The sequence below is a fragment of the Pestalotiopsis fici genome, assembly GCF_000516985.1.
Source record: "Pestalotiopsis fici W106-1 unplaced genomic scaffold PFICI_Scf_3, whole genome shotgun sequence".
Classification (NCBI taxonomy): Eukaryota; Fungi; Ascomycota; class Sordariomycetes; order Amphisphaeriales; family Sporocadaceae; genus Pestalotiopsis; species Pestalotiopsis fici.
The window spans coordinates 5,728,108-5,749,496 of NW_006917093.1; the positions used below are offsets into that span (position 1 = coordinate 5,728,108).

At 50.6% G+C, this 21,389-nt stretch overlaps 7 protein-coding genes across 7 annotated transcripts; 4 read left to right on the forward strand and 3 right to left on the reverse strand.

The window, feature by feature from the left end:
- Window positions 1–159: 159 nt before the first annotated feature.
- On the reverse strand, window positions 160–978 carry PFICI_05851 (uncharacterized protein; the record flags this gene model as incomplete). Its single annotated transcript, XM_007834432.1, has 1 exon — window positions 160–978. The coding sequence occupies one exon, from the start codon at window positions 976–978 to the stop codon at window positions 160–162; it is 819 nt and encodes a 272-aa protein (XP_007832623.1).
- A 2,468-nt stretch (window positions 979–3,446) lies between these two features.
- On the reverse strand, window positions 3,447–5,931 carry PFICI_05852 (uncharacterized protein; the record flags this gene model as incomplete). The annotated part of the gene is made up of 2 exons (XM_007834433.1): window positions 3,447–4,562; window positions 4,612–5,931. 2 exons carry the CDS (start codon window positions 5,929–5,931, stop codon window positions 3,447–3,449), a joined length of 2,436 nt encoding a protein of 811 aa, XP_007832624.1.
- A 1,486-nt stretch (window positions 5,932–7,417) lies between these two features.
- Window positions 7,418–8,855, forward strand: PFICI_05853 (Glutaryl-CoA dehydrogenase; the record flags this gene model as incomplete). Its single annotated transcript, XM_007834434.1, has 3 exons — window positions 7,418–7,631; window positions 7,724–8,749; window positions 8,809–8,855. The coding sequence occupies 3 exons, from the start codon at window positions 7,418–7,420 to the stop codon at window positions 8,853–8,855; spliced, it is 1,287 nt and encodes a 428-aa protein (XP_007832625.1).
- Window positions 8,856–10,621: 1,766 nt separating this feature from the next.
- Window positions 10,622–12,539, forward strand: PFICI_05854 (uncharacterized protein; the record flags this gene model as incomplete). The annotated part of the gene is made up of 4 exons (XM_007834435.1): window positions 10,622–10,675; window positions 10,717–12,009; window positions 12,069–12,263; window positions 12,324–12,539. 4 exons carry the CDS (start codon window positions 10,622–10,624, stop codon window positions 12,537–12,539), a joined length of 1,758 nt encoding a protein of 585 aa, XP_007832626.1.
- Window positions 12,540–13,326: 787 nt separating this feature from the next.
- Window positions 13,327–15,905, forward strand: PFICI_05855 (uncharacterized protein; the record flags this gene model as incomplete). Its single annotated transcript, XM_007834436.1, has 5 exons — window positions 13,327–13,872; window positions 13,934–14,277; window positions 14,337–14,509; window positions 14,563–15,733; window positions 15,809–15,905. The coding sequence occupies 5 exons, from the start codon at window positions 13,327–13,329 to the stop codon at window positions 15,903–15,905; spliced, it is 2,331 nt and encodes a 776-aa protein (XP_007832627.1).
- A 387-nt stretch (window positions 15,906–16,292) lies between these two features.
- On the reverse strand, window positions 16,293–18,768 carry PFICI_05856 (uncharacterized protein; the record flags this gene model as incomplete). The annotated part of the gene is made up of 4 exons (XM_007834437.1): window positions 16,293–16,898; window positions 16,952–17,890; window positions 17,943–18,581; window positions 18,655–18,768. 4 exons carry the CDS (start codon window positions 18,766–18,768, stop codon window positions 16,293–16,295), a joined length of 2,298 nt encoding a protein of 765 aa, XP_007832628.1.
- Window positions 18,769–19,376: 608 nt separating this feature from the next.
- On the forward strand, window positions 19,377–21,158 carry PFICI_05857 (uncharacterized protein; the record flags this gene model as incomplete). Its single annotated transcript, XM_007834438.1, has 1 exon — window positions 19,377–21,158. One exon carries the CDS (start codon window positions 19,377–19,379, stop codon window positions 21,156–21,158), a length of 1,782 nt encoding a protein of 593 aa, XP_007832629.1.
- Between the last annotated feature and the right edge of the window lie 231 nt (window positions 21,159–21,389).

Here is a 21,389-nt window from a genome sequence, read left to right on the forward strand (position 1 = left end):
AGTCGAGTCAAAAGTCGTTGCAAGTTGGTAAAGCCCAATACAGTACCGCCTGGCGTCGGTCGTGAGTTGTGAGCCTCCGTGTTGTGATTGCAGTATTGCAAGGGAGACATTTCTGTAGTGTGCGAGATCCAAGCAGAATATCGTCAATCTTGGGGAGTCTCAAGCCGGCACGGCTTTCAGTCCTTGTGCTTTCAAGAAAACGATAATATCGTCAATTCCTTGGGGTGCATTGAGCCGGTGCCCTCCTTCGGGGTATTCTCTAGACACGCCCTGCATACCGAAAGATCCCAGTGCTTCAGCTAATTGTCTGCCATAATCGACAAAGACGAGCGGATCATCGACGCAGTGTCCCAGGAATACTGGAGTGTTTTTGTAGATCTCGTTGCTGGGTTCACCATCTAGGCACAGCACCTCTCTCGTCTCCTCCAGTGTCCCACCCGGAAATGGAAGGCGGCAGCTGAAGCCCATGACCCCGGCCAGCCGCTGCCGCCTCCTGATTTGGACGTCAAAGTGCTCCGTTTTGATCCGTTTCGGCTTTGGGGGTTCCATGTTATCCGGTGCGGGCATGTTCAGCAGCACGTGGATCGCCGTTGACCCGCCTTGGCTGAACCCCGCCAGGACCACCCGGTTCAGACCTCCGACCGTCAGCGCCTCCTTGTGCACAAGCTTGGTGATGCTTCGCACGCTGTCACGCAGCCCGGGAGCCTGCATCTCCTCGCCGTCGGAGAAGTCGAGCACGTTCCAGACATCGAACCATTGCGACCAGTCCTGGTCATCACGCTCACAGTAAAGCAGTTCGGCCTGCGGAAAGACCCAGCGCGCCGAGGGGAACACCTGGCTGAGGGAGCGTTTGGACGAGTCTCTGAGCAAAAGCAGATTTTCTGCCGTCTCCTGTGCTGTGCTACCACGGCCGTGCAGCCAGATGATGGTGTGAGTATGCTCTGTCTCCGGTGGCACTACCGAGCGGCCGAGCTCCATGCTGCTGCGGTGCGGGCACTATAGGAGGAGCAGAAACAGAGCCGGGAAAAAAAGCAAGGAAAGAGTATTTCACGCCATGCGTAGACGGGTTTCGCGAGATGCCGTGGTGGTTTCTCTTCACTCATTCAAGCATGGCTTTGCTGTCTGGGCCGGCCTGTTGAGAGCTGATCCCCGTTCCACTGCCCGTTGTCTGGCCAAAGGTGGGTACCGCAAGTCCACAACCACTGGGCAGATGAGGCTAATGTAGCGGCGCCCAAAGCAAAAAGTTGCCGGGCACCTTGTCAGCGTATCAAAATCCAGCGTAGGATCGCCACTCTTTCACTTGCAGTGCCGCTGCGAGAGATGGCCGCAATACTAGTGGAGGATGTGTGTGTGTGTGTGTGTGTGTATGTGTGTGTGTGTGTGTGTGTGTGTGTGTGTGTGTGTGTGTGTCGTGGCTTTCGTTCAAGCCAAGAAGCAATGGAGCAAACAAGAGAGGTGACGCGGTGCGATGCTGACGATAATTACAATTCACCCGCTACAGTTCCCTTTTTCCTTTCTGTCGTTCTTTTTTGCTTGCCGCTGGCTCATTGGATCCGGTGCGACACTGACGAAACAAGGTAAAAGTCCTTGATGAGTTATGATGGCCGTGACAGCAAAGTTTAGACGGTGCCGCCAGCGTAGCAATGGAGAGCTAATCCCTGTCGATGGACGGGTCTAGCACCCAGCCGAACCCAAGGATGCGGAGCTGTTTAAAGCTGCTGGCTGTTGTACTCTCTCCGCCAAGGTGAAGTTTACAGAATCTGCGACGATAATGTCAGAATGCCTTAACCACCACAGGCGCAGTGGCAGAGTGGTCTAATGCGTGAGACTAGAATCATCTGGTTCTAATCTTGAAGCCTCAATCTCATTCCTTCGGGAGCACAGGGTAAGATTGCCCAAATACTCGGGACCAGATTTTCCAACATTGACATATCCTCAGTTCGAATCCTGTCTGCGTCGATATGGTAGCTGGTACATCAGCACCTTTCAATTTTTGCCCCTTGTCACCATTTTTTAGAAATGAAAAGGCTGAGTTTAACGCCCTTGGTGCTGCTTAAGTTGTACACAGTACACACAACCTGCGTATGAGGATGCATGTGGTCCGTGCATATATGCCATCAAATTGCTTCTGCGCGGCTGTACATAGTACTGAGTATACCATGTGGGGAGCCCTAGGGGTCGGGTGTAATTGATGTCTTTTGGCACTTGCCAAGAGACGGCAAGTTCTTGACAGCAATTTACAACAGTAGATGCATCTTCGAGGTATAGATGAAGTTCCTGGAGCGTAGTTTTTTTTTTTTTTTTTTCTTGTGCCCCTCTTCGAAACGTCCATTTGATATCTAGACGTCGCCCTGCTTAAGAGGCAATTCCACATCATCAAGCCCGCTTAACGCCATTGCCGCCGACGTGGACTTCATCTTCCTCCGGTCAGCTTTTTTTTCGCGATGCAGTGAACCCTTCATCACTCATTTCGAGGCCGTGATCATGTCCATGAAAATAATTCGACATGATACCACGGAAACTGACCTTGTCTGTGAATCAGAGCGAATAATCTATATAAATACCTACCTCTGCCCCAAGCCCAGAATTCCTCCGTTGATCCCCAAAATCCATCTTCCTTTGATTTAGAAAACGTAATCCGCGTAGAATTTGATATCTCATCAAAACCTCCATCGCTTCGAACGATCACTTTGCTCCCGATAAAATGTCGTGGACCTATCAGCCCGAGTATCAACACTTTAACACCTGGAACTGTCCCGCCCACAACCAACAATGGGTCATGCCGACGCACACTTCAGGCCGGCTGTATCCCAATGGGCAGGGAAATGCAGCCGCACCTGTAATGACGGCTTCAACGGCCACATTCTGCGTACCGTTGTCATCTCCTCCGTCCAAGACGTGCTGTCAGTCATGCTGCTGGCGCGGACAGTCTTATGCTAGTGAGCTACACCCTGTTCATAGAGGGCACAGAGGTCATTGCTCAACCTCAAAGAGATATTACAGGAGTTAACCGCGTAATGGACAGTCTTCTGGAAATAACCACGACATGTTCATATATCTGATGATCGATCTGGGCCGTGTCTTCCATAGTACTGTCGAGTTCCTAAAAATAGCAGACGATCATTTTTAGCCCACTTCCAAAAGCGAAGGGGAAAAAAGTAACAGGTACTGGCATTCAGTAATCACATAGCAATTGCATAAACTCTCTAATTCTTAGCAGCCTCTGTCTCACTGATTCTGTTGATATTCAAGACTAACCAGATATCTGGTATCTGTAGTAATATACAATTCATTTGTGATAGAATAGGGGCAGTGCTGAATCAACAGGCACTCAAAAACTGGTTCAGTGATCCAGCCATCATTCCGATCGAACTTCAGTTCCAGCTCAATCTCTTCATAGTTCGAGATATTCCGGTCCTTTATGTGACACTAGTTCTCCATTGAGGTTACAGTGATGAGCGGGGGCTTGGCTCTTCGGAATTGCAGCTAAGAGGGCAAAATGGATCCGAATCACCCGGCTCACCCTTCGAAGAATTCCAAGTATCAGGGTGGCACGATTCGCGTTTTGCGATTATAGCGCTTGAAGTATCTGCATCGGAACCACCGCTGGCATTAGTACAATCAGCGCCTCGCTGATCGAGAGGGATTCCAGACAGAACAGGCGGGCTCATTGATCTTGAAGCTGCTCCCTCCTCGCTGTGACTTCCTTCTACACCATCAATTGATTGCGAGCCCGCAGACTGATGAGGCTCTGTGTCATTTGTTTCGGATTTCAGTGCCTCTTCAGCGGAGCATGAAGGTGGAGCCGTGTCTGATTCATTCTCCAGCATAGATTCGATAACCCGTCTCAATGCCAAGCCAGCTCTTGGTAGGTAATGAGCTTCTCCTACGAGTATCGGGGACGAGCGATAATGTTGCGCACTGCTTGGTGTTGACAAGAGTGTATGAGGGGAATTGACATTATCGCGGCTCGCCGTTGGCGAATGAGGCGCTAGGCCAGTCTCATCATCATCTTGCCAATCCATGACTGCACAATCTGCAGAGTTGAAGTCAATCTCTGGGCTGCAAGGGCTCAGAGAAATTTCAGGTGTAGCAAGATCTTCCGGTGTGGTGACTTCAGACAAACGACTTCTGGCTGTTGTTCTTCTCCTTGGTCCGAATCTTGCTGGCGTTGAGTGTGATGTCGACTTGGCCAAAAGGAATGGTGCACTGACTGATGGGCAGAACACACCATTGCCTTCATCGACTATTTTACCTCCAGACATGGCCGCCGGCCCAGTGTAGATTTGATCTGCCCCTTCCAAGTCTTTCTTCAACCGAGCTTGTGCTTCCGATGGTGCTCTGACTGGAGTGTTGAATACGGGGGATTCCTGACCCGACGACGGATAGATGTCAGCAGAACCTCGTGATAATATTCGACGCTCTGTTCCGTATGGAGGGGCTGGAAAATCGGATCGAATGGAGGAATCGGTTGGCGCGCCACTAATTTTCCTTTTCAAGTAACGAAATGGTTTACTAAAGGCCCTACGAATGCCATGACGATGGAGAGGGTGGATTGCCCCCTTCTCTTAGTCAGTATGGTTTTCTAAACATGTTCGGAAAATGCCCTACCAAGATAGACTTTGACGTCTTGCCTTCCACTTCTTCGACAGTACCTAATTCGGGACAAGACTTGAACGTCAGTGCATTAGGCAGTCCTGACACGTCCTTATTCGGAGTGTTACTGTCAGGGCTTTCACCTTCGCTCTGATCGCTGTCAAAGCCTGTCATTGAGAAGAGATCGACAGCGTGCTTGTGGACCGAGTAGTCCGGGGAAGTCACCTCGGACACGTCGTGTGCGCGCCGTGGCTTGTGCTTGAACCAGCTCTTCTCCCAATCAATCGTTCCCGCCGCACTGTAATAATTTTTGCTGTGGTAACGCTGATCTGCAACATTCTTTGCCGCAGATGATCCATTACATGATGTCGACTCTAGCCTTGCTTGGTCTCTTGTAGGGCTGGGAGGCCCATCATACCCAGACCCAAATCTGGTCGAGAGATACTGGGCTGGAACATTGCTGAGCCATTCCTTGAGCCCAGGTTCAAGTTGATTCTGGTGTTTCAGGTCGACGATGGCTGGCGGGTCAAGTGAGTCTAGCGACAATGATTTCTCTTCCAGCCCGGAATCGGAGAGTCTGTTAGACAGTGCAAGATCCTCAACCTGAGGATCAATGTTCACCCCACCTTCTGAAAGACCATCGCTAGGACTATCGGGTGCACGCCGACTTGCCATGGCAGTTAGATAGTCAACCACTCCAAGATTTCCAGGCTCGACTCGGTTCTTTTCTGTTTTGAGCCGCTGTAGTGCTGGCATAGTTGGAGCCTCTTGCATCTCAGGCTTGTAGGAAGGTGTTATTAAGCCAGTCAACCATGCTGAGATCTTGCCATTGTTGACTTCTGATGGCTCCAAGGAAGGATCAGCACGGTTGCCTTGGCAGTTGCTAAAGTGCCTAGAATGCGGCTGGTGATGTTCCATTCCAGACTCGACGGACGACACTGCACGTCTATGGAAGGGCTGCTGGGCAGTCGGCTGGTTGGCGATCCGCGCGCGGTCGATATCTAGCCACCGCAATCCGGAATCTGCGATGATATCGGCCTGGGAGACACTGTCCGGATTCTCATATTCGCAAGGATCAAGGTCTTTGAAGGAAAAGGCGATATCTATGGAGGGCAGGTTCGCAGCACGCTCTATGATATCGGGAGCGTTCTTGCTCTTGCTAAGAGTACCCGGAGTGATTGGCGTTGGTGATAGTACATCTCTGACCGGTTCCCAATGTTTCTCGCAGGTAAAACCACCTGCTGCGGTTGGACGCGGCGTTCTTGAGGGTTGATAAACGTTCGATTCGGCGAGGCACCATCCAGTGAGGCACCTCGTCGGGCTTGGGTTGCGCATGCTTAGGAAGAAGGAGAGGCAATCTTTCCTGTCCACGATTGGAAACGGACTTTGAAAGATGTTTAGTGATACAGAAAGTGAATGTCTTGAACGGCCGAATGTGCACGATTTATAGGTAAGATGGGCGCCATGGAGCCTAATTGAAGAATACTCAGAAGGGATAGCCGATTGGGATGGGATCGAGGGTTTAGGTTGAGTCCAACATGAATAGAAGCCGACACAAAGCCCTCAAGCTCGGGGTTCCTACATATGCGACCAAGTCCTGCCCAATGGCTTTCTTGAGGTGAAAGGCAAGAGCTCTTTAGGTTTTGTGAGCAGCTGCATGTTGTCCGTGGTGTCCATGTGAAGGTTGCACGTCGTGACAGGATCCGACCCTGAAAGCAGCAGCAGCAGCAGCAGTAAAACTGTCTACATTGCTGGGGAAGGCCCGAAGCGCAGCTCGTATTTTGAAGTGAAGCCCCATAGCTCTCAAATGATAGTACCGAGTTTAATGAAGCTTGTTTCGATATCTTCTTCGTCAGAAACTACTGGTACCAGATTTGTGACGATACGTTATCCATCGAGCTATGCTTGACGTTGTATAGGCAGGTATCTTTGTCGAGGAGGAAGTACTCATCGCCGGTTTTCAAGGCTTTGGGCATATCTTGGCAACGGTTCAATATACACCATAGGTACACGGCGTGTGCATCGCCATGTGTTTCCGATGCAAGCAACTTGGAACGCAATTACCTAGGTGCACATGGTCCAGCTCACTCAGGCATTGTGCGGACTCTACAGCAGGGTGTAATACCACGATTTGGCAAGAGTTTGGGGAAACGGTACACAGAATCAGGTCCAATATCTCCCCTGATCAGTTTGTCTGTCTCCCAAAAGAATACTTACTTTAGCTTTTGATTCATATGCAAATGGTAATTTCTTGAAGCAAGGGGGGAAACAATCCATATTCTTGGTCAGGCTTAAGAAGTTTTGCCAGTTATGGCAAGGTCTTTGTGAACGATTTATTTCATTCTGCAGTCCTACCAGCATTTTATTCAAATGTTTAAAACAAGAAAAAGGGTACTTTATTATCTAGGTACATTAGGCATATCTTCAGAGGAGGGGGTTATTGAGCACTGTAACGTTCCGGCATCATGACTAAGAGCATAGCAATGGCTGCCCGCCATCCATTGACTTATAGCGGTCACTTACCATATTGGGACCAATGCGTATCCCGAACTGCCGATTACCGGAACGCTGGTCGCTCACCCGCTCAGCCGCTATGATCCTCCAACTAGCGAACCCCAAATGTCCCCTGTCCCTCACTAAGCTCATTGTAGTGGTGCTACGCGGAACCACAACCTCGGCCCCGCACCTCGATCATCATGTAACCGGGCCATGAAATCATGGGGAACAGACCCGGATATACCACGATGGAGGTGTCTACCTCTAGGGTCGTTGCGTTTCTTTCTTCTTTCTCTTCTGCCTACAATTGACGACCACTGACACAATGTTTCGACCAGCGATTCGACAGTGCACACGGCCATTGGCCACCTCTCTGAAGCCAAACTGCATGGCCTCGCGCGCCTACGCGTCCGCGGGTTCTGTCAAGTTTGACTGGCAAGACCCGTTGGACAGCAAGTCGCTGCTGACCGAGGAGGAGCTTGCCATCTCTGAGACGGCAGAGAGATACTGCCAGGAGCGGATGCTTCCTCGTGTACTCCGTAAGCAAACCACGCACAGAAGACGGCTTGCCTTGGTGATGCATGCATGCTATTATGACCTGTCACTAACACGAAGCATATACGCTTCCCAGAGGCTTACCGTGACGAGAATTACGATGCCGCGATCCTTTCCGAAATGGGCGAACTCGGTCTGCTCGGAGCCAACCTCGACGGGTACGGCTGCGCGGGCGCCAGCACAGTCGCTTCCGGTCTAATCACACGAGCCGTCGAGCGCGTCGATAGTGGCTACCGATCGGGCATGTCGGTGCAGTCTTCACTGGTCATGGGCGGTATACACACGTTTGGCACGGCTGAGCAAAAGGACAAGTTTTTGCCGGGAATGGCACAAGGCAAGTTGCTCGGTGCCTTTGGTCTGACCGAGCCGAACCACGGCAGTGATCCCGGTTCCATGGAGACGACGGCTCGACCGCACCCGACCAAGAAGGGGTACCTCCTGCTCAGCGGCTCAAAGACATGGATCACCAACAGCCCAATCGCTGATGTCCTCATGATCTGGGCCAAACTCCAAGAGACGGGCAAGATCAGAGGTTTCCTGGTTGAACGTAAAGATTGTCCTCCAGGCACCCTCGAGACGCCTGCTATTAAGAACAAGAACGGTCTTCGCGCAAGCATTACTGGCATGATTCACCTCGATGATTGTCCCGTTCCCGAGGCCCACATGTTTCCAGATGTTGAGGGCTTGACTGGCCCGTTCACTTGCCTGAATAGTGCTCGCTACGGCATTGCATTGGGTACCATGGGCGCCCTAGAGGACTGCATTGAGCGCACCAGGACATACGCCATGGAGAGAAAACAATTCAAGAACAACCCAATCGCCAAGTATCAGCTTGTACAAAAGAAGCTGGCAGATGCCGCCACCGATGCCGCCTACGGTACACTGGCCGCAATCCAGGTGGGAAGGCTCAAGGACGAGGGCAAGGCCACACCAGAGATGATTTCCATGATTAAGCGACAGAACTGCGACAGGGCTCTGTGGAATGCTAGAGTATTACAAGAAGTGTTTGGCGGTAATGCGGTCAGCGATGAGTATGGCATTGGCCGGCACGTGGCAAACTTGTTTGTGACACAGACATATGAAGGCCAGAGCGATATCCACAGTAAGTCTAATCCCGTGCTATCTGGCTAGCCACTGTTGTATTTGCTGACAAAAATCCAGGTTTGATATTAGGTCGTGCCATTACGGGACTGCAAGCATTTGTTTAATGATCTATCTTCTTGTAGATAACGACAACACAATCCTGACTGAGTACCCATGTCGCGCACTTGTTTTGCTTTGAGTGAGTGAATGATTCAGTGATTCCAACATGGATTCGACATTTCGGTAGTCTTCGTCTAAAGTGGATGATAAGGCTGAGGCTGCAGGACATGCACCGTCAGAGAGGTTCCTGCGAAAGGGTGATTGTATCATTGCTGGCACGCAAAGCCCAGCGAAAAAAACACCTTGGGGGCGTCCCGTGAAATCCTGCAAGCCATAAAACAAAGCCCATCTCACATGTAAAATGGTGTAATTTGCGAACATTCGGCCAGGCTACGGACGAGGCAATCCTCTCTGGCGAGGCAGCCGATTCTTTACTGGAAATACTGACTAACCTCAGGTAGGTCGGTCGTTCTCATCCAAGTTCGGTATGCAGCCGACCCTGGCTTACAGTGAGCACCCTCCCGCCCGGGGGTGCAAATACGCAGTATATAGTGCAAGGCTCCCCCAAATCCGCATTCACTGGGCGCACTCTTCACAGCATTCCTTCCCGACTCTTCGGGCTCACTTGGAGAGACAGATTGCTCTTTTGCCCAGTACTAATGGTCTCGATGCCGTTCGTATGGGACTACGTGCCGAGTTATCGCCTTAATCAGGCAGGCTTGTTGAAATTCCTACACGACATCTTCACTGCTGACTCTTATCGGAAACGCATCAAATTTGAGGTGGGTTCATACTTAGTCTTGAATAAGCGACGTCGAAACTAATGATATTGTCGCCGTAGACATTTGACGAAGACCACTACCGTGTCTATATTCCTCGACAACTTACCAAGGCAAGTGGGAAGAAGTGTAATTGAGGAGACAGTCTGGCTAATAGCTGCTGGGGATCTAGGAAGAGAAGTCCGATTCATCTCTGGAGAAACATCGGTGGGCTAAGAAAGATGAAAATCCGTTCGCTTGATTCAGTGTTGGGGATCCCATGTCAGCAGGCGGCGAAAACGACAAACATGCCTGTAGACCGGGAATACGCCGACCTGCAAAGGCTTTCTTTCAGACCCTTGGAGGGCTGAAATGTGTGGCCAAAACTTCGCTATGTAGTAGCCAATGATTATCCCACATCATGTTTGACCGGGCGACCGATGACACGGGTGTTGGTGATGCGAGGGAACCCACAGAACCCACAGCCACGATGCATGTGAATCAGTGTACAGTCCTACCTCCATACGGATCCCTGCCTTGTCTATTTGGGGGCCAAAATCCTGCTCCCGCACCCGCCTCCTTGGTCTTTCTTTCCAGTACTGGGTTTTTCCACTTTGCCATTGCATCCTGATCCGCTCTTCCCCCCCAAAACTGTATTTGGCAATAATACTGCAACACGTTATCTGAGTACGCCCGAGTCATTGGCGCATCGCTGGATCCCTCTGCAGGCTGTGAGGCTGATCTGGCGCGTATTGATTATATATGATCGGAGTAGGAGTACCGACTACTGACACCCAAGTAGGTACAGGCTTTCTTTGAACGTCTTCTTGTTGAGCACTGCAGTTGGTTATGTGATTGTTCATATACTCTAGACACTTGAGCAATGGTCTTAGCACCCGATCACACGGCCGAGTTCGAGGAGTCGCGACAGAAATATCAATTGTACCCGAGCAATGTCGTCAGGAAGCAAACCTCCATCTACGCTGTAGATAGGTATCGCCAACGCTTGCAACAAAAGCAGTTGTTCCATACATCTCACAGATCGCTGTATCTGTTGGATACAATAGTCAACAATGAGCGAACTCAAGGTAGATTTTACTGGCCCACTGTCAAAGTACCTGGCTAAGGTACTTGCTTCCACGCAGAACTCAGATTTAAGAATACGCAGCCAGAGACCTTGGATGTGCTCACGACCTATTTAACCAAGACGTCTGATCCTCTCTGGCGGTTCATTTTTCTTCAATCGCGCTCCTCGCGGTCTCCTCTAGGATGCACTAGGGAGCAGCTGGCCATGCTTCTCACGCATCACCAGGTAATGCCTTCGTTTCTAGACCTGGTCATGGCGTTCAGTCCCAGCTCAAAGCCACCGACACATGCCATGTTCAAGCACGAGAACTATCTTGAAAAAGACAGCCCCCGATTCGCCGTGCCTGGTCTTGGCAGATCAGGTCGTCAGATTCAGTGTGCCTTCAATCTCTTATCGGTGGAAGCTACCGATGCACCAAACGAGGGCAACCCATGGCCGCTTCGTCAGACGGCTCTGTGCCACACGTTTGATGTGGTGAGCGGACAGACACTATTCATTGTGCTAAAGGCAGACACAAACATTCTCAAACGCATTCACCAAGAAGCTCTCAATAACCCTGAAATGCAACCCAGCCTATTCACAAATGTTGAAAAATCTTTTGCTGCAACGCTGTTGGTTCAGCTCATCATAGTAGAGTGGTGTGCCGAGAATTGGGCGGATTACATCGAGTACTTTGAGACAAAGGTGCGAGACAAGTCCATTGAAGGGAAAATGGCCCCCATTTCAGCTGCCACGACGTCCATGGCAATCGAGATGGATCTTTCTCGGAGGAGCACGACGACCTCACCAGCTGCGTCCAGAAAGGGAACCTTCCCCAGACAAACAACTTTCGGTCGAGACTCACGGCCGCCGACACGTATGCTCACGCAAATTGACACCGATACGCCGGAAACACCCAGGGCTGTAGATGAATCCCAGCCTGCGAGTCCGGTCATGCCCAGATCCCCGCCCAGACGGCGGACATCGAGTCTTCGCCAGTCTGTTGCGGGCATGTTTACCAGAGCGTCGAGCTCTCAGTCCAAGAACGAGGACATTGAGATGGGGCACCGGAACAGCCACGAAGACGAGTTAGTCGAGTATGACCTTGATGAGAAACTATCCTTTGAAGAGTTTCAGAGAATGAACCGCTGGGGCTCAGAGCTTGAGCAGTCAATCATGGTCATTGGGCAAAATCTGGGGGTCCTGGAACAGTTGCAGAAGCATTATCGCGAGATCATTGAATCTCATGAATACCAGCAGCACATCAGGGCGAGCGATCTTACAAGTCGTATCGCGACTTTCTTTAAGCGGATTGATGGAGTTTCACGAGATCTTGTCGTTCACAGAGATCGGCTGGAGGCGGTTGCGCGCACACTGGAAAATGACAAGGCCATGGTAAGGCTTCAAACCCGAATAGGGCTCAAAAGTGTTTGGTTGTTAACTGTATCCTCTAGTATGGAGCTGCGCTGCAGTACGAAAGCGCTCGAGTATCGAAGCATTTTGCCGTTACGGCGAGGGAATCGGCCGACAGAATGGAAGACTGGACACGACAAATGCACAGCATAGCTATCAAGACGGAACACGAGACAGTGTCGATGCACGTCATCACCATCTTTACTCTCATCTTCCTCCCCGGAACCTTTGTTGCAGTAAGATACGGCTGGCCTCATGTTCGACATTTTATTACTGCTGGCCTGACCCAAATCCAGACCTTTTTCAGCAGCGGCGCGATTCAGTGGGATGAGGACGGAACCTTGGGCACAGATTATATAGCTAGACCTGGCGGCATGAAGTTGTTCTTCATCACCATTGTGCCTTTGACGGTGGTGATTATGATCATTTGGGGCTTGATCTACTGGGTCGCACGCCGACACAGGAAGGCCAAAAATGGGGACATGGTGCTCATAGAGGAGAAGACGCAGTAAAATAGCAAAGTCTTTTTGACGGCGGTTTCGTACGATGTGTCAAGTATCCAGCTCTTTGCATATTGAGCCTTGCATATGACACTGCTGGAGGCGTTATTTTCTCAATGTTGCACGTAGGATTCAATGATCTCGCGTAAAATAACATCGGTGGCATCTGCAGGGTTTATTCTGCCTTTGTAGTAGATATCGTCAGCACACCATTCCATCCACTTCTCTGGGTAGAGAATCCTTCGCAGGTCTTCCCCTCTGTTAGAAAAGGTCAGCTGCAGAACGAAGTCCTTCTATTGGCGACAAGGGTACCTACATAGGTGTAGCCAGGCGGAGCGCCTCACAAACCAGTCTGTTTTCAGCACACTGCCGTCCCAGGGTCGTACCTCTAGCGAGACTAAGCTGCACTTGCACAGCCTCCAGCGCGCTGGAAATAGGCATGGTGGCATACCTACCTACCTACAATGCCTGGCTATCTCTCCAATACTGCCATTTCTGTTTTCGGCCCCCATCGTGCCAGCCGCAAGGCCGTTGCAGATTTGCTTCAGAAGCGATATATATCTTTCAGCCTTGGGGAAATTCTTTGTTTTCACTTTTTTTTTTAATACTCGAAGCCTTGTTGTTCTCTCTGCCGATTCTGCTCTGCTCTTACATAACGAATGATACACTATAATTTTCATACTCGTGTGCGGTAATCGAATTGCCTCTTCATTGCCTCTTGCGGATCCGTATAGCTACAAGCTAGCAGCGCCATTGGCGCCAAAGCCACCACTCACAAGCGATACCGAGTTCCGTCTCAATGGCAGAGAACGTGGATGCGCGTCCAGGGGACGACTTCGCCCAATGGGTGGAAACAACACGAGCAAGATACATTGGCCAGGATCTACGCGAAAATTCCCTTACCTACATTCCATATTCCGAGTTGACAAAGTACTGGAGTATCACAAAGATCAACGCGGTGCTTCGATCCTATGACAAGCCGCTGCCATTTGATGCGCCGAGCATCCAATCGGCCTACCTGCGCATCTTTTCTGCCCTCGTTTGGACCGGCACCACACGACGTTTTCTAGGTCTAGTTCTGACCGATGCCCTGGACGATCACCGATGGCCCTTGGTCGACCCTCCAAGGAATTGGCATATCCACAACCGTGGCGCTTTGGGTGACTTTGAGAATCTCCAAACGGAACAATGGATTTTCTTCCCATATCACTTTGAAAAGACTAGGCTCTATAAGACCCAATTGGAAAGTGATTGTATTCTCCCCATCGAGTCACTTGAGACCATCTTTAAGCGCGGCGAGTCTCTTGTTCATAAAATCAAGATCAATGACGACTATAATGGCTTGGTGGGTTTCGATTTCCATATCAGCCCAAGTACGTGTTCCTGAATTGCTGACAAGGCAGTAGGGCTCCGAGTCAAAGGGAGGATATCTTGCCCTCAAAGAATATGAGCTCAAGTATGCCGAGGAGCGTTACCAGACAGAAGTCGATGCTCTGACGATGCTCCGTCAAAGTCCATCCGAGAATCTAATCACCTTCTACGGCTCTTTCCGCAAAGATGGCCATGGTTTCATTATCCTGGACTTTGCCGACGGAGGCGACTTGAAGGCGTTTTTCCAGGAAACGCCTCCACCAATGACGGCTGAAGACACCCGGGTCTTTTGGAAAAGTCTCATCATGTCACTACAGGGTCTCGACAGGATACATCAATTGATGAGCGTCGACAGTCACATGAAGAGTATTATCCAAGGGTGAGCGCATACCCAAGAGAAAGACCTGCTTGCCTGCGTTTTATTGACCAAGACGACAGTATCCACCAAGACATCAAGCCTGCCAATATTCTTTTGATGAAGGGTTCGTCGGGTTCGCCCTATGACTTCCAGCCCAAGATTGCAGACTTTGGTTTATTCAGTCATGCGAGGAAGACAAGAAGCAATAGTGACGAAGCCAAAGGCCCAAATAAGTACGGTAACCAGATCTACAGTAAGATGTCCAAGCCTAGAATATAATGATCCCGAAACTAATTTTCTCGCTAGGCGCCCCCGAAGTCAGCACAAACGTGCGCAACAAATTCAAAGGGATCAGTCTAATCACCCCAGGTGCCGACATCTTTTCTTTCGGCGCAGTATTGAGTGCTGCCGCTGCTTTTGTGGCCGGTGGCACCCAGCTCATTCAAGAATATCTTGTCAAGCGGAAAGCTGCACACGCCAAACTAAGGAGATTCTCCAAGACGGACTTTGAGGGTTGTTTTCACGCCGGGACAGAAAAGTTCCCAGTCATTGAAGAGATGCACAGCTACATCAAAACATTCTGTCAGGACAAAAGACACGACCTCATCACTCCACAGATTCTCGATATTGTACAGCAACACATGCTACTCCCAAAGTCGTCCGAGCGAGATCAGGCCGCCGTGCTGATAGACCGCTTCAATAATATCCTTTGGAGCGAGCCACTGACCCCGACCATTAGTCTTTCAATCCGGCGGAGGTCAACCTGGATGACAAGTAGCGACAACGGTGAGACGACGCCAACCAGTCTCAAAAGCATCCGCAGCATCAACACTTTTTTCGAGGGTGGCAAAAGCTGGCTGGGTAGCCGGGCGGCCGAGAACAGCAAGGTCCTCGACTCGACCGTCAAGAACTTGATTGACCAAATCACGCGGAATCTGCGGGACCGTGACCAGTTCTTCTTCATTGACGACTCGACCAGCATGAGGCCGCACGAGCGCATCGTGCTCGAGGGTTTCCAGGCCCTCTCGTCCATTGCCAAGCGGCTCGACCCAAACCGGGTCGAGCTCGCGTTTGCGTCGCGGCCAAAGGACGTCTACCGCGCCCGCGCCACCCGCAAGCTGGTCAAGATTGTAAAGACGCACCGGTACGAGCACGAACCGACCATGATGGCCAAGAGTCTGTCGGAGCTCGTCGAGCACCAGATTATCCGCAAGCTGCCCGTCAAGAAGATGGGCTTCAATATCAATCCCATTGCCCGCAAGCATGTCAGCGTGTACATATTCACGGACGGAAACTGGGGCGACGACCCAGAGGGTGCCTGCCACGTCGAGGATGCCGTCAAGTACCTAATGGACGAGGTCGGCCGCCGTCGTCTCACAAGGCAGCAGGTCACCCTGCATTTCGTCCGATTTGGCGACAGCGAAGCGGGCGGTCGCCATCTGGAGTACCTGGATCGTTTTGGAGAGAAATATGATTGGTAAGTCTCGCTCACAAGTTTATTCCCGGCTGAAACAACTTTTGACTGATGATACTAATGAATGCTTGTGTTTAGCGACATTGTCGATGTAAAACATATCTCGAGTGACGTTGAATCATTATTTGTTGGGCCGCTCACATATCATAATGATAGGAGGGACGAGACGCGGTAGGACCAGATGACTCTCGACGAACAAATGCATTAATACTTGTGTATACTCTGCTTTCCTTCAAGATACCCGATCTATACCCCCTTTTTTTCATTTTCAGCCAGTTCATCCAGGAGATTATATAGAATGCAGAATGGCGCAAAGTATCTTTGGCGCGCCGCATGCAGAAGGAGTTTTGATACTACACGTGTTCATACTCTGCATATAGTGTACTGCTCCCAACTCGGACCAGTTTTGCTTCAGTGCGTAGGATAACATATCTGAAGTATTCACAATAAAATATCGCCCTGTGGTGGCGATTTGTAAACACCACCTGGAATTTAAACCTTGAGATTACAAAATTATTAAGGGCTAGTGTATAAAGGGGTATTGAGCTAATCCATCATCATCTCACCGCTTTGCACCACCAACCTCCTTCTGTGCCTGGGCATTGATCTGAATAGCTTCCTTCAGCTTGCCAACCACCTCTGGCTGCCCGCCAAATGCAGTCAATAGCTTTTCATTCAATTCGGTCTCAACCTGTGCCGAAGTCTTTGCGCCCTTCTTGCCACTCTTTGCTGCATTCACCAAGCCGCCCCATCGCTGCGTAAAAGCATAAATACTTTGGCGCAGTAGCTCGTCCAATTTTTCACTGGCGTCCTGCACACCATCATTGATGTTGGCTGGTTTAGAATTGTTTGCAGCAGTGGCGGAAGACCACAGGCCCAGGGACAAGGAACCACCCAAGATGCCCCTGAACAGACCCATCCAGTTCTGCGGTGAAAGGGCATCCCAAATCTGCCCAAAGTGCTGCATGTTTGTAGTTGTCTGCGAGCGAACATCGCCAATTTCGAGTGATACAAGCTCATTCTTGACAATGAGAAGATTCTTGATCATGAACAGATCGGGATCGGGGTCGGGATCCGTAGATTTCGTAGACTTGATGCGGGTTTCAATTCTCTGCAACGCAAGTATCGTCTCGTGGATAATCTTGAAGACCACGGAACTTGACTTTTGCTACTTCGGATTAGCATTCTCATGTTTCGACCAAGCTCGAGAAAGATACTTACGCTGCGCTCTTTTGGCATAGCCTGGTCATACATGACGAGGAGCTCCAAAGCTTTCTTGGCCAGAGGATGTGCGTTGGATGAGGCAACACCATTCACTACCGGGCCGATCTTGATGGTTTCAGGTGAGACAGCTGGACGGGTAATGGACTGTGTGATTTCGTTTTCGAATGCCGTGTCTGCGAAAGGCCACAAATGCTCCATCAATAGTCTTGCTGTAAGCTCTTGGCAGTGCTGAGAATAGCGCGAGATCTCTTCATCATAGTCCAGGAGCAAGTATTCATTAGTGATCCATCCGAGAAGGTTGCAAATAGTCTGCAAGTCGCTAGCCTGCAGGTTGGGTTGGAGCGTGTTGGCTATAGGCGCGACATTGGCGATGTTGACCAAAGTCTTCTGCTGACCTTTCATTGCAACGTATGCCGACTGGGTGTCCATACTGAATTGCGGGTCGATGGCAAAAATCTTGGCAAACAGACCAGCCTCGTCGTACGACCTCTCGTAACATTGCTTGATGAAGTTTCGTGACGCCATCCCTACATTGGCTTCTTTTGTCTCTTTTCGAAATGTCTCCAGGTCATGTTGTGTCATTGGCTTCAGATCTCTATCTCTGATGCTAGAATAGGAGAAGAAAATGTTGACGGCCGTATTGGCGTAATAGTCAAAATTATGTTCGGCGATCGGGTTTCCAGACTGATCAAAACCGCTGCGAATAACCCTTTGAACATTAGAGATTAGGCCGTCAGCTTCGAGGACTAGCTCTTCAAAACGTCCATAGGCCAGGGCATGACGAGCAGCTTCAGACTGGGTTGAAGCGATTTGCTTGGAAATCTCGCCCGATATGCGATCGAGGTGATTACTGAACCCGCTCTCAACCAAATGAAGCGCTTTCGTCAACGAAGATTGGTATCGGGCCAGGTAGGATTCGGCATCTCGGTATGTTGGCTGGATACAGTCAGTATTTGCGTGCCCCCGACAAGTAACAACGACAACTCACATGCTTGGCCATGAACCGAATACAAGCATCCGTGTTGGTCAGAATTTCCGCAAAATTCTCATGGTCTACCAGGCGACTTGCGCCAGGAGCATTCAGCCGCCTAGTCACGCCGTCTAGGTAAGCATAGTAGTGCAGTTCGGTCCCGACCTCGTCTGCCAACTTCTGAAGCCGTTTCTCCTCGGACAATAGGTCGTCGCATTGAGCCTGAAAAGACGAGGTCTGGTTCTCAACAGCACGGAAAGAGCTTGCCAATGTCTCTAACAACTGTAGCGCTCCATTTGCATCCTCAATCAGCGTGTCCAGGTGTCGGTCGGTCAGAGCGAGCTGGTCCTGGTACACGAGGTACTCTTGCTGACTTGCCTCGAGCAATTGATCGTCAATGGACTCCGTGGGCTCCTCATACCTTTGGCCGACGGCGTCCTCTGGTTTTTGAATGTTCAGTGCCTCCAGAGAATAATTGATTCTCTTCTTCTTGCGTTTCTTCTTCGCGTCCTTTGCAAGCTGGGCCCGCACAACATGGTAAAAGTCCGAGTAGGACTTGGCCCTACGGAGTAGTGTCGCTTCGGGAGGTCCTTCGGTAGCATCGATTTCCTCGTAGAGATTTGCGAGGGGCTCTACAGCATCATTTTGATTCGAGCCCTGAAAGTCCGATTAGCATATAAAACGTCGTAATCCTTGCTGTCAGCTAAAGGTGCTAAGGGCCAGCACGAACATTGAGCGGCTGCAAGAGAGATTCGCGTCTTTTGTGGCCAGTACTTTGGCTGATAGAAGGTGTCTTCTTTTGCGTCACTTCGGGGACGAAGCTGTACCAGGAATCCTCGTACATCCTGAAGGACAGTGCTGTTTGCTCAGCTAAGTCGTTGTTGGAGGCAGTTCACGGTCCCCACCTGACTTGGAATATGCCACGATAGCCCAGAGCGCGAGAGTCGACATCGGCACGGGAGCTCAAATGGCACAGGCCATATTTCCTTAGTGGGGGGCACCGCGGTAGGTGTCTCAAGGCAGGGGCAACGGGCCGGAGCTCAATTTTGGCCGGCCCCCGCTGAACATGAAGCTCTTCCAATGCTCTTTTAGTGGAGTCTGCGGGCTCTGTGTTCTCAAACTGGCAACATTTTAGCAAGCTCGATGCGGAAGACCCTGCAGCAATTGCCTGGGTATCGCTAAAGCTCTAGGAATCGCAAAGTGGGGCTAAAGATTTAGAGCTTCTTCCAATGATGATGAAGGTATTTTCATGACCTCACCATTCTCAACCCTGCCAAAAACGTCTTCAAGCTCAAAAGACACCACTTTGCTGTGTGTGTTTTCGTGAAAGATTTCAGGATTATGTTAAGTTTCTTATTTCGGTGGCCACAATAATTTTTCTTTTTCCATTCAACAATCGCTTCGTCCTGAAGCGCATCCATACTCGACATGTTGTTGCCTTATAGGCTCTCAATGCGCCAGGCGCCCGTCCTCTCGCGTGGCGTGTCTCGTTCGCCGGCTTTTCGACGACAGACCTTGCGACACGCCAGCTCTGGAGGAGGTGGTCGGCCTTTGGGGGGACCGGGAGGTAGCGCCGGCCGGTTCATCGCAGGAGCTGCGGTAGCCTTCGTCGGAGCTGGTCTTATTGTGACTATATATCCGGCTTTTGTCACGGAACCCGCCAAGCCTAGCCATGCGACAATCCATTATGAAAAACAGAGACCGACCCCTCAAACGATCGAGGACAACAGGGATATCATCAGTAGCCAGCATTTGCAAGTGAGGAAGAGCTGGGAACATCCGGGTGTGTATGCTTGGGGCTCCAATACCGGCCGCGTGGCCGCACCAGACTCGCCTGAGACTGTTGTTAAAACACCCAGACGCATTGCATACTTTGATGGGCAACTACTTCGAGATATTAAGTTGGATCGCAGTTTTGGTGCTGCTGTCACGGAAAAGGGTGATTTGGTTCAGTGGGGGGCAGGTTTCTCAGAAAAGGACCCAAAGCCCGTCGTCACCCTCAAGGGCAAGGATCTTGTCAAGCTGGCGATTTCCAGAGACCGCATATTGGCACTGAGCAACGGTGGTTCAATCTATACACTGCCCGTCTCCAGCACTGACCAATCGAGCAGCTCTAAGGAGCAGCCGTCATCATGGCTTGGACTGTGGTCAAACTCTTCGACAGCATCATACCGCAAGCTTGACGTGCCAAACCTGGCCTGGGGCGAACGTGTGACAGATATTTCATCGGGCCTAGACCATGCACTTGTACTTACCAACAAGGGGCGCCTATTCTCATCTGCCTCTAGCAACACCGAGTTTCCCTCGCACGGGCAACTTGGTATACCAGGACTTACTTGGGCGACCCGCCCGCAGGGCCCTTATGACCAACCCCACGAGATTCCCCAGCTGAAGGGATTCCAAATATCTGATATTGCTACTGGAGATTTTCACTCTTTGGCATTAGATAAGGATGGCAAGGTCTTTGTTTTTGGCGATAACTCTTCCGGTCAGCTTGGATTTGAGCCGGAGAAGGAGATTCCGTTCGTGGACGGACCCATTCCCCTTCCTTTTACTACCATTTACAAAGGAACGAATCAGCGACCTCGTGTGACGTCCGTTGCTGCCGGCGGTGCAAACTCGTTCTTCACGGTTGACGCGACCCGCATTGCTGGCCAGCCTGGCAAAGAGGAAAAGATGGAAGTTGCACCTGCCAGGAATCTTGGACAGGTCACGGCCGACACCTGGGCGTGTGGCTCGGGAATCTACGGCAGTCTGGGCAATGGGCGATGGACACATGTATCCCTCGGTCCTACCAAAATCAAGCCTTTATCAGGTCTTTTTGAGTGGGATGAGAAGAAGAATACCGTTGTTCCAATTCGTTTGGCACGTCTCAGCATCGGATCTACGCACGCTTCCGCTGTGATGGACAATGTGACCTCAGTTGATACTTCAGCAAAGGCCTCAACAGTCAACGATACCAACTGGGGTGCCGACATTGTCTGGTGGGGCGGAAATGAGCACTACCAATTGGGCACTGGCAAACGAAATAATGTGAACTCGCCCATCTATTTGAGGCCACTAGATGGTGGTGCAGCGGATGCAGAAAAGGGTCGCAAGGGGGAAGAGCACCGATTTCAAATCACGCCTAGAACAACGACAAAAATTGGTGAAGGCGGCAACGCCAGAAAAGTCAGCGTGGAGCAGAGGGTTGAGTGTGGACGATATGTCACTGCCGTTTACTCCGGAGCATGAGTTTGCGGCGGCGAGGAATGATTTGAAATGATTCGCATTGTGATATGGAAATGTACATGGTCGGTTCAAGATTTTCTTGCAAGATTCGTTGTAATTGGACGCGACACGGAAAAGATGGAGATGGATCAGGAGGCGTAGCTGGCGTTGTATGTGATATATAGTTGTTGAGATTCGAGGTCATGCATGTACTTGTAAAAAACGTTTTAAAATACCACCACGCTCAATCTGAAA